Consider the following 12,293-nt stretch of genomic DNA (forward strand, 5'->3'; position numbering starts at 1 on the left):
ACCCCCGCAGGTTCCTCGATAGAAGATTGAGTCAGCTGATTGGGAAGGGTATAGAACTCTTACACACATGACATGGACTGAGCTGTCTGCCCTGACCATAGATGACGCTGTCACGTATTTTACAGCTTTTATACTTGATGCCGCATCTAAATGTATTGCCAAAACGAGTGGCATGTCTTCTAAACGGCGAGTCCCATGGTGGAACGACGCATGCAGGAAAGCACGGACCACTCAGAACAAAGCATGGGCGTTGCTTCGCGATTCCCCTACAGCAGAAAACCTGGAAAATTTCAAGCGGGTCAAATCGCAGGCACGGAGAACGCGTCGACAAGCTAGACGAGAGAGCTGGACAAAGTTTATATCGAGTATCAACTCGTACACAGATGAGGGAAAAGTGTGGAATAAGGTAAAGAAAATTAAGGGCCAACGAACGTATTCTCTTCCACTAGTAAATAGCCTCGGGGAAAGCTTGGAGGATCAAGCCAACTTTCTTGGCACACATTTCGAACACATATCGAGCTCCTCACACTACTCCGAATCCTTCCAGAATTACAAGGCACGAATAGAAAAACAAAAGTTAGAAAGAAAATCCCCAAGAAATGAGGCATATAATGCACCATTCTGCTTAGCAGAACTGCGAACAGCACTCAACTGCAGTAATACATCTACCCCAGGTTCTGACAACGTAATGTACGCGATGCTGAAGGAACTACCCTCCGAAACTAAAGAAACCCTCCTCTCTCTTTATAATCGCATATGGTTTTCAGGTGTGATCCCCTCCTCCTGGAAGGAGGCTGTTATAATTCCAATTTTGAAGCAGGGAAAGCATCCCTCTACTGTATCAAGTTACAGACCTATAGCGTTAACAAGCTGCCTCTGTAAGCTATTTGAAAAAATGATTAATTGCCGCTTACTCCACTACTTAGAAACAAACAAATTGCTCGACCCATTTCAGTGCGGGTTTCGAGAAAGTAGATCCACCACAGACCACCTTGTTCGTATTGAGGCACAGATCAGAGACGCCTTCGTCCATAAACAATATTTTCTCTCTCAGACTCTGTGTTCCTCGATATCGAAAAGGCTTATGATACAACATGGCGTTTTGGAATTCTAAGAGACCTGTCCCACCTTGGTGTGCACGGAAGAATGTTTCACATAATTGAAAGTTACCTGTCAAACCGAACATTCCGTGTCCGTGTGGGCAGTGTTCTCTCCCGAACATTTGTCCAGGAAACAGGCGTGCCACAAGGTGGTGTACTTAGTTGCACACTTTTTATTATCAAAATAAATTCCTTGCACTTGTCCATCCCCCGCAATATGTTTTATTGTACATATGTCGACGACGTTCAGCTTGGCTTCAAGTCATGCAACTTGGCAATGTGTGAGCGGCAGGTTCAGCTGGGTTTGAACAAGGTCTCCAAATGGGCTGATGAAAACGGATTTCGACTTAACCCACAAAAAAGCACCTGTGTCTTGTTCTCTCGAAAGAGAGGCATGCATTCGGAACCTGACATTGAACTGAACGGTCAATGTCTGTCTGTCAATGCGGAGCATAAATTCCTAGGCTTAATCTTGGACAACAAGTTGACCTTCGAACCGCACATCAAGTATCTAAAAACAAAATGCTTAAAAGCCATGAATGTTATAAAAGTGTTGTCACGTACTACGTGGGGTAGTGACAGGCAATGTCTCATCAACCTGTATAGAAGCCTCATTCGCACCCGCTTAGATTATGGGGCCGTTGTTTATCACTCTGCGACTCAAAGTGCTTTGAAGATGCTGGACCCCGTGCACCATTTGGGCATCCGCCTTTCTACGGGTGCTTTTCGCACCAGCCCCGTAGAAAGCCTTTATGTTGAGTCAAATGAGTGGTCGCTTCATCTGCAGAGAACTTACATGTCCTTTGTATACTTCCTGAAGGTGAAAGCAGACAAGAAGCACCCCTCATACTCTACTATTAATGATCTGTCGAGCTCCATTCTGTTCCAAAACAGGCCTTCAATGAGGCAGCCCTTCTCAGTACGCCTGAAGGGTCTAGCTGAAGAAACTGGAGTGTCACTTGAACACAGTTTAATGGCTCCTGTAGCATACCCGCCACCGTGGCAGTGGCAGATTATAGACTGTGATGTGTCGTTCCTAGAAGTTACAAAACATGCGCCTATTGCCCATATCCGAACATACTTCCTGGAACTTCAACACAAATACACACGTCCTGAGTTTTTTACAGATGCCTCTAAGTCCAACTCCTCTGTGTCCTACGCTGCTGTCGGCCCATCCTTTTCGGATGCTGGCCCTCTACATCCAAGCACAAGTATCTTCACAGCAGAAGCTTACGCGATACTTGTGGCAGCTAAACACATCAAGCAACTACAAATACAAAAAGCAGTAATTTATACAGACTCCCTCAGTGTTGTAACGGCTCTGCGCAGTCTTAAAAAACAAAAAAACCCTGTCCTCGTCTCACTTTACTCTATTTTATGCACACTCTACACACTCAACCAACGTGTTGTAGTGTGCTGGGTGCCAGGGCACCGTGAGATTCAAGGCAACGTGATGGCGGATCAGCTTGCTGCATCCGCCCATGAAAGCACCGCCATTACACCCACATCAATCCCGGCCCTTGATCTTAAGCCGTCTCTCAAACGAAAACTCAGGGATTACTGGCAGAGCAAGTGGGATACACACAAACAAAACAAACTACACGTTATCAAGCCACTCCTTGGTCATTGGCTGCCAGTATCAAAATCGCGTCATACAGAGGTTATACTAACGAGACTCAGGATAGGACACATATACACGACACACACATATCTTTTGTCTGGTGGCAACCCACCATTGTGTGACAGATGCGGTGAACCATTGACCGTCCTTCATGTGTTAATCCAGTGTAAACACTTAGAAACTATAAGAAAACAGCATTTTCCATTACCCTACCGACAACATATACCTTTACACCCTGCAATGTTCGTTGGTAGGGAACCGCTTTTTAGTCATAAATCATTGTTAGCGTTTTTAAAAGAAATTCGTAATTTTCATATCATATACCCGGGCATCCCGTAGCTCGACCTCTCCAGGGAGGTTTTTGCTGCGGTGGCTACACAGGAAAGCACTTGCCTCACGGCCCTTGCACGCAAGGGTATGAACCAGTGAGGCACTTGTGCTAATGCTATACATATACACCATCGTTTTTTATTATCACCAACTTTTGTTATCTATTCACACCACACACACCTTTTACGGCATGGTCATGATTTTATTACTTGTATGTTTTTACCCGCCTTACCGCGAGGAATTTTATGGCCCTTATACAGCCGCTAATCACAATCATTGTCCACATTCCTTGTCGCATGAACTGGCGCTCTTTGGCCATCAAATGGCCCTTGCGCCAAAAAACACCATATATCATCATCATCATGAGGTGCTGTCGTCCACGAAATCTCAGTTCGTTCTCACTCAATTTAGGTGGGGTTGCAAGACAGCTTCAAGCAGCGCATATGTTTTGCAGCGCTGATGCCCACCGAAGCGTGCGTGACGACCGTGAATAGGAGCGACCAGTGACACTAGATGTGACCCTGTGTCTGATATAATGATACAAGCAAAACCAAAGGGACTGGAAACTGGCTGTGAGAGCCACCTGCACACTTTATACATGCGGCGGACCTTGGGGGGAAATATTTTTTTGTAAAATTTTCTCTCACTTCTAGCAACAGCTCTCTATGGATTAGCTGGCATCAATTTATGACAATTATTACTGCTCAACTCGGCCAAATCGCGAAGCTAACATATCAATTCGATATTTGGCTTGCAAAGTTCCTTTGATTACGGAACTTCGATGTTACTGTAGCATAATCACGTGGGGCACGCACTTCTGTCAAGTTTGCCAACCTAGTGCATTTTTCCAACTACACACATACATTGGTTTGAGCAAAAGTCTGTAAAAAATCGCTATGTTGCCCGAGTCTGCCAATTCAAAAAAATTCTGAAAGTTGAGTGACTGAGCTAACTTCTAGAAAGTGCTAGGTGCACGAGAAAGAAATTTAACATGCCAAAATCGATGGCCGTAAAGTGTCAATCACCGGTGTTCGATTTGAATAGGCATGGTAACGAAAGAGTTAATGTGTATTATATTTATAAAGGTGTACTGAGAACACTTATTTGCACTTCATGGCATACTTATTTCCGCGACCTATATCTAGGTGCAATGTGAATCGGACAATTGTCAGTAATGATTCTTTGTAAATAGTCTTGCACACGCATCATTTATTACACCGCAGGGGCATCTGCATAAATAAGCGTTTGGTGTGTCGCGACACCACGGACCCGAGCCAACGGAGGGTTTCAACCTCTCCCATGCCTAGCCATGCTCTGGCGGAGCCGTGTCTGGGGAAAGGGGGATCCTGTGGGTTTAGGCGACGCCTGGTGATTGGACCTTTAAGGCCCCCTGGCCGAGGCAACACACTCTTTTGGCCCCGGCTTCACGTAGACGGCACCTCTGGCCGGACCCACGCAAGGGAAATCGGCAGTCCCTTTTTCCTATCTCTCTCTCCCTACATCTTTGTCTTTTCTCCTCTTTAAATTGATCCTGTCTTCTTCTCTTTTCTATTTACTTCATTGTTTCCTGGCGGCAAGGGTTAACCTCGTTTGGTATCCAACCCTGGGTATGCTATATCCGGTTATAGTGATAGCGTACAGCTGGCGTTGTGCTGACTTGTTTCAAGTCTTGCCGCGTCCCCTTGTTGGGCTCCGTGGTGGGCGGTTGGCGCTGTCGCCGAATACATGCACTACTCCCATGGCTAAACAAGCTACTCTACTCCTTGATCGCCCTCAAAAAAGAAGGCGCACCGAAGCACCCTTCCATTTTTTTTCTGAAAAGCAATGACATATTTCTGAAATATCATGTGATCCATAGTGAGGGCAACCTAACTGATCGCAAATTGTCTCCTTTCCTGGTAGCGAAATGCCGCGGAAACACCATTGGACCAGGCTACAAGGCCACGAAAATGACTAGCGGTGGTTTGCTACTTGAAATTAAGGACAAAGATTTATTTGAGAAAATGAATGAGTTGAAATGCATTGGTGACGTACCAGTCACGGTGTCTACACATAAAACAATGAACATGAGCCACGGTGTTATATCAAAAGATGACTTCTTGCACCTTAGTGATGAAGAACTTCTTGATGGGTTCCAGAATCAACATGTTATCAAGGTTGAAAGAATATTGATTCACCGGAAAAATGAGCAGATCCGTACTAAGCACATAATACTAACCTTTGACAGCTGTGTGCTTCCTACCACACTAGATGCAGGCTACCTCAAACTTTGCATGAGGCCGTACATCTCGAACCCTTGGCGGTGCTGTAAGTGCTAGAGGCACGGGCACGGATCGCAGACATGCCGGGGAAAGCAGACATGTGCGAAATGCAGCTCCAATGAACACAAGTCCAACAATTGCGGATCATCTCCAGATTGTGTGAACTGTGATCAAGTCAACCAGCCTACTCTAGAACATGTCCTAAATGGAAGATCGAAAAAAAAAAGATAATCTCACTAAAAGTAAAAGAGAACATTTCGTGAAGGAAGGATCCGTCTGTCATACCTTGATCACACTAGTTTTGCCGAAGTGGTGCAACGGGGGATAGTGCCACAAGTGCCTCGGCAGTCTACTGCAGTCGCCAACAGTGGCCCAGTAGTCACTTCGTCCATCCCCCAGGTGGCTGCTGCTATTGTCGCACCACCAACATCAAAGGTGGGTCTGCAGGCTTCGGCTCAACAGGCCCCGAAGCTGAATCGAATTCCAAGGCCGAAGACGCAAGTCCTTGTGCACGGTCCTCGACCTTCTAGTGCCTCGGAGAAAGCAATGGAAATCGATGGACAAACACCAGCGTCGTCGAGGCCCAAAGATCAGTGCTCCTTGGAGCACAATAACAAAGGGAAACGTCCAGTAACCGCTCCACCAAAGGGGTTGGTAACCTGAAGGGTACCCTCACTTTAACATATATCTTTAGCACATTCATCTTAACACAGGGCGCATACATTTCTTCTCAATATGACCACACAAATACTTCAGTGGAATGCCAGAGGCCTATTTAATAACCTAGATGATATCAAAAACTTGCTAAATGACTATTAGCCAAAAGTGTTCTGTGTTCAAGAAACTCATTTAAAGTCCACTCATGTGAATTTCTAAAATCAATATGTGGGTTTTTGTAAAGATCGAAATGGTGGCAATTTCTCATCTGGAGGTGTGGCCATCATTGCACAAAAGAGCGTAGCATGCCAGCACATTGTGCTACAAAGCTCTCTTGAGGCTGTGGCTGTTCACGCTTTCTATGCAATCATAACTATCCGCTCGATATACATACCCCCGATGAACCATTCAATAAAACAGAGTTCGAAAAGCTTATTGATCAGCTTCCAGAACCATATGTGTTAATTGAGATTTTAGTGCTCACAGTTTGCTATGGGGTGATACCAGATGTGATGCAAGATTTCGTGCAATAGAAAACTTTCTTCTCGCATCTGGAGCCTGTCTGCTCAATAAGGCAGAGCCAACATACTTCAGTACCACACACAATACATATTCATGCATAGATTTAATCATTGGGTCACCGTCACTCCTACCTTACTTAGATCGGAAAGTTATTAATAATCTATGTGGAAGTGACCATTTGCTGACGCTTTTAGTAACAAGACAACGGGATGACCGACCATCTTATCCTAAAAAGTGTAACTTTCATGTTGCAAACTGGGTGAAATTCAGAGAGCTATGTACACTACACCTCGAAGAGGCAGACCGTTTGGAAGTAGAAGAGATGGCCAACTATATTTCTGATTATGTTCTTACTTGTGCAAAAAAATGCATACCGCAGTCCAGGAATAATAAGGTTAACACAAAGCCATGGTGGAATCGGGAGTGTGAAATTGCTAAAAAACGGCAAAACAAAGCATGGAGGACTTTTTCTCGCTACCCAACAGCAGAAAACTTGATAACCTTTAAAAGTTGCAAAGCGAATGGCAGGGGTGTTCGCCGTATAGCCAAACGGGAAAACTGGACACACTACATATCCTCAATAAACTTCTACACAGACGCCAGCAAAGTGTATAATAGGGTGCATAAACTTAAAGGACAAGGCCCGAATCCCTTCCCTTTGGTGAATGACTGCGGTGATACAATAGAAAAACAGGCAAACGCTCTTGGCGAACACTTCGAGAAAATATCAAGCTCAGAAAATTATACCACTAAGTTCTTACGCCACAAAAGCATAGCTGAAAGTGCACCTCTGTGCCCGAACAAGCCTGTATCAGACGGACACAATGAACCACTAACACTATATGAACTGAAGCTTGCCCTTGGTTCCTGTGGAAGTTATGCCCCTGGTTCTGATACAATTACCTATGAAATGATGGGAAATCATCCTGATGACACCCTGAACTGCCTTTTAGCACTTTACAATAAGATTTTCAATACCAGCAAAATACCCTCTGCTTGGAAAGAGGCAATAGTACTACCAATCCTTAAACAGGGCAAAGATCCCTTTTCCATAAATAGTTACAGGCCTATCGCCCTCACAAGCTGCCTGCTCAAAGTTTTTGAAAAAATGATTAACCGTCGCTTGGTCTATTACTTATAATACAATGGTAAATTGGAACCGTGCCAGTCTGGCTTCTGTTTAGCTAGATCCACAACTGACAATCTTGTCCTCCTGGAGTCATATATACGTGACGCGTTTGTACACAACCAATACTGTATGTCTGTTTTCTTTGATCTTGAGAAGGCATATGATAGGATGGAAAGGTTGACTAGTTGGTAATTCATGATGGTTCAGCGAACTGGGAGCGCTCGTGCTGTGTGCCTCCTCTTTGCTTTGTGTCTGTGTTTACCCCCGTGCTCCCAGTTCGCTGAACCATCAAGGCATATGATACTGCCTGGTGATACGGAATCCTGCAAGACCTATCGTCTTTTGGCATATGTGGCAGGTTGATTACCATCTTAAGAGATTACCTGTCTGAAAGGAAGTTCCGTGTAAGAATAGGCACTGTGTTATTGCGCACATTTCTTCAAGAAAATGGAGTGCTACAGGGAGGAGTATTAAGCTGCACACTATGTATAGTTAAAATGAACTCTCTTCACTCTGTTATTCTGCCAGCGATATCGTACTCCGTATATGTGGACGACATCCAAATCAGTTTCGAATCGTGTAACTTGACTGTATGCGAACGTCAGATGCAGTTAGGTGTTAACCGTCTTGCGAAAATGGGCTGATGAGAATGGTTTTAAGTTAACGCTGACAGGACTACTAGTGTGCTTTTCTCCAGACGAAGAAGTGTACATCCTGACCCTTGCATACTAATGAATGGACAAAGCTTAGTCATTGCAAAAGAACAAAAATTTCTCGGAGTAATTTTTTATGCTAAACTCACCTTCATTATGCATATAAAACAGCTGAAGCTAAAATGTCTAAGGACCATGAACCTTTTAAAGATTTTATCGCATCAGTCGTGGGGGACAGACAGGCACTGTCTCATATCTCTGTTTCGAAGCCTGGTTTTGTCACGTATAGACTATGGGTGCAAAGTATATCAGTCAGCTTCAAGGACAGCAATCAAAATGTTAGACCCTGTATACTACTTAGGTATCCGGCTGGCACTTGGTGCCTTCCGTACCAGCCCTATTCACAGCCTTTAGGCACATTCAGATCAGTGGCCACTGGACTATCAGTGCACGTATCTAGGAGTCAACTATGCAGTTAGAATCATGTCTCTGAAGCAGCACCCATGCAAAACACTTATGAATGATGTGTCTACTGCTCAGTTATACCTAAACCGCCCTTCTATCGCCCCACCGTTTCCATTGGCAATAAGACCTGCAGTAGCAGAACTTGCAATTTTTTTCAATGACTTAGAGGAAAGTTACCATGCCAAACACATTCCTCTCTGGCAGCAGTGTCCAGTCAATTGTGACTGGTCTTTCAAAGACATCATAAAGGAAAATTGTCCAAGTGCACTCTATGTGCAACATTTCTTGGCCCTTGAACACAAATATTGTCCAGCTGCATTCTTGGCTGATGGCTCAAAGTCTCAAACATCTGCATCTTGGGCAACCTATGGACAAAAGTTCTCCGACACCAGAACCATGCATACACATACCAGCATTTTCACGGCAGAAGCCTATGGTATCCTGCTTATTATACAACACATTAAAGAACACAAGATACAAAAGTCTATAGTGTACACAGATTCTTTAAGTGTTGTCAGGGCCCTGTCTTGTGGCAAGTACAGCAAGAACCCTACTTTCAAAAAGCTCCTTAACGAAATCTATACAGTCTATAACCTAAAACTTTCTATTGTTATTTCCTGGGTTCCAGGTCATTCTGGAATTGCGGGCAATGAAATAGTGGACAAGAATGCACGAGAAGCCGCTGGTCGGCAAACCATAGATATAACCTCTGTTCCAGGTGTAGATCTAAAGCCTGTTGTACGTAGAGGTCTACTCAACCGCTGGCAAGCTAAATGGGACAAACAAGTCGACAACAAACTCCACCTTGTAAAACCCCAACTAAGAAAAGTTATCCACAAAAACTCAAACGATTCGCTGAAGTCGCTCAAACAAGGCTCAGAAGAGGCCACACTTGTGCCACACATGAACACCTTTTGACAGGCACTGATCCACTTACATGTATACACTGTGGAAAGAGTCTAACCGTTTTGCATGCTCTCATTCAATGTCCTGTGCTTCACCAAGCACGACTGACCCATTTCAGGAAGGGTCAAGTTGCTTGCCTTGTTCGAAAATTAAAAATCCGAGAAACTTCATCGAAATAACAGCGAACTACCGGTATCGTATTCCACTTCATCCCGCGCTGTTTTTACTACTTGATGCAGTGGTTGACCTTAAGAGACTTCTTCATTATCTTGCGAAAGTAAAATTTCTAACAATAATATTATTCCAACATAGACACCAAGCTGGGCCTCACGTGTGAGGTACCGCCTCGTGCAAAAAACAGAAAAAACGCGCCTGAGCCTTCCAGTTGTTGCTCAGGCAAGGACTTCAGTCGTGAGGGTCTCGGGCCTTGCTGACTCATTTATCATCAGACTCCAGCCTGTGAAATGGAGGCCTGTAACAAACTGACATTTCTTTTAACTGTGTTTTAAATATTTTATAGACATTTCCTACACAGCATTTGTTTTAAAATTTAAAATAACCTGAAATGAAACAACGTTTGTACTGGTGCTCTTCGGTCTTGGATGCCCTTGCGCCAATAAAACTTAACATAATGCAAATTAATGCATCATTTACTACTCGTAGCTTGCGAGATTTCACAGGCAGAGGGCTACGGGGAAAAGTGGCTTCTGAAAATAAATTTGCATGTTTTATAGCGAGGTGCTAAAAACACCACTTGTTTGACAAGGAATGTACTCAGTAGCTTTCTGATATAGAGCGTGGACTTTTAAAACTAACAGCAGTCTGAAAAACAAAATGGCATGCATTCCGATTGCATGACGGCAGGATACCACTATCACAAAATAGGGAGGATTAGTGGGATTACACCTTTGCTTGACACATTGCAAGCAGGTGCTAGGGTGATTAGCTTGCTTATATACAGTGCCCTTCACCTCCATTCGTGGCCTGTCAGTGAACTTTTATTTCCACGTGCGTTTGTTTGTTCAGGAGATGACTCGTTAGGCCTCAGGCCTCACCATAGGGGAGAGATCTAGTGGCCGTGGTATAGCATAGTAAAAAGGTGGGAAAGGGAAACTTTGATTCAAGGGGATGCACACACTTTTCACTGCAACTAGCAACTATGCTATAATGCACCATGGGACAATGCTTAATGATGCAACGAGACAGCGTTAAAAAACACCTGAAACCAAAGACACAAGGTGAAAGGCGGGAATCGAAAAAAGCATTGAATAAATATTAGAGAAAAGAAGCAGGTGGGTTCAATGAATTAAATGGCTGAAACTTGGAGAAAAAACTAAGCTACATGAAGAATTTCAATGCATTAGACCAGTTAGAACATCTCCAGGTATTGGAGATGTTCTAACTGGAATGTGGATGTTGCTGTGTTAGAATTTAGATGTAGCTGTGTTACTGATGAATTGGTCATGTCTGCCTCTCATGTCTTGTCACAAAGTCATTGTGCTTTTCTTTCAGAGGTGCAAGTGCGAAGACAAATGTACATCAAAAAAGTGTAACTGCTCAGTCATCAGTTACCGGTGCTGGTATGATGAGGTATTTTCAATTACTTTTGTTTTATGCTTGTATGATATTTGAGAATATTTCACTCATTCACCTGGTGCTCCTTAACCTCTTAAGGGATAAAGTTTTTTGCAGTTTTCCGACCAAAAGTGCCTACTTTTTTTATTGTACTTTAGAAAAAGTAGCTAGTTGATGCTGAAAAAATACTTGTACAACCTATTTAGTCGAATGAACACAATTAAGTACTTCTGAACTATACATGGGAAACCGTTTACCTGCTGCTAATAAAAATATAAACTTTATAAATAAAACAGTTGCAGGTGCCACAGCTTTCTTCACTTTTGTAGGGTAAGTGTACTTAGGCTATTTCATTAGATGATTGGGACTGTGTAGAAATTTTTAAAACCCTGAATAATGCAAAGCGACTTCATTGGCGAGTGCTGGTGATGTTCACTTCTGAGCTGTCTTCATCATCAGCTGAGGAGCTGCTCAGTTCACCATCATCGCTTCTGGGCACAAGATGAACATCGGTATCTGAATTGTCATCACCCGAAAAAGATGACAAAAACTAAAAGCTTCTTTTTCTTGTTGACGGGATAATTAGTATAGTACATTGGTTGCTGACACCACATTCCATCTTTCAATACAAAAACTGTGTTCTAAATAGTCTAAAGCACCTATATTGGAAAGTAGTGACACTCCTTGATCTTCGCCGTCTCACTCTCGCCGTGCTGTTGACCCCTTTTTTCACCCCCTCTTTTGCCGAGCTAGCGTGTCCGCAGTGCTGAATGGCTGGGACGTACACTACCAGCTAGTCAGGTGACCCCGACGTCACGTGAAGCACCTGCAAACGAATTTCACGCGCTTTTCATTCACCACGCATGCCATGAACCCTCCAGGCTCCCCGCTTTGAACATGTTTCCAAGTTGAATTTCGAGCTTCGTTCTTCGTAGAGACGCCTGGCTGCTGCGCGTTTCAGTGCAGCAGCACGTTATATAGAAAGGAGTAAAATTATTTTATATTCCCCGAGGCGAAAAAATTGCCGTGCGCGGGAAGCAGTTCACTTAAAACATTGAGAAAAAGATCATTCCT

General features: G+C 43.8%; 1 protein-coding gene across 1 annotated transcript in view; it reads left to right on the forward strand.

The window, feature by feature from the left end:
- LOC142775985 (histone-lysine N-methyltransferase EHMT1-like) overlaps positions 1-12,293 on the forward strand; it is a 273,651-nt gene that overhangs the window by 178,519 nt on the left and 82,839 nt on the right. Inside the window, exon 20 of the mRNA XM_075878664.1 lies at positions 11,157-11,234. Within this exon, the coding sequence (XP_075734779.1) occupies positions 11,157-11,234 (78 nt within the window). The remainder of the gene's footprint in view (positions 1-11,156; positions 11,235-12,293) is intronic.

Source organism: Rhipicephalus microplus, chromosome X (genome assembly GCF_043290135.1).
Source record: "Rhipicephalus microplus isolate Deutch F79 chromosome X, USDA_Rmic, whole genome shotgun sequence".
Taxonomy (NCBI): Eukaryota; Metazoa; Arthropoda; class Arachnida; order Ixodida; family Ixodidae; genus Rhipicephalus; species Rhipicephalus microplus.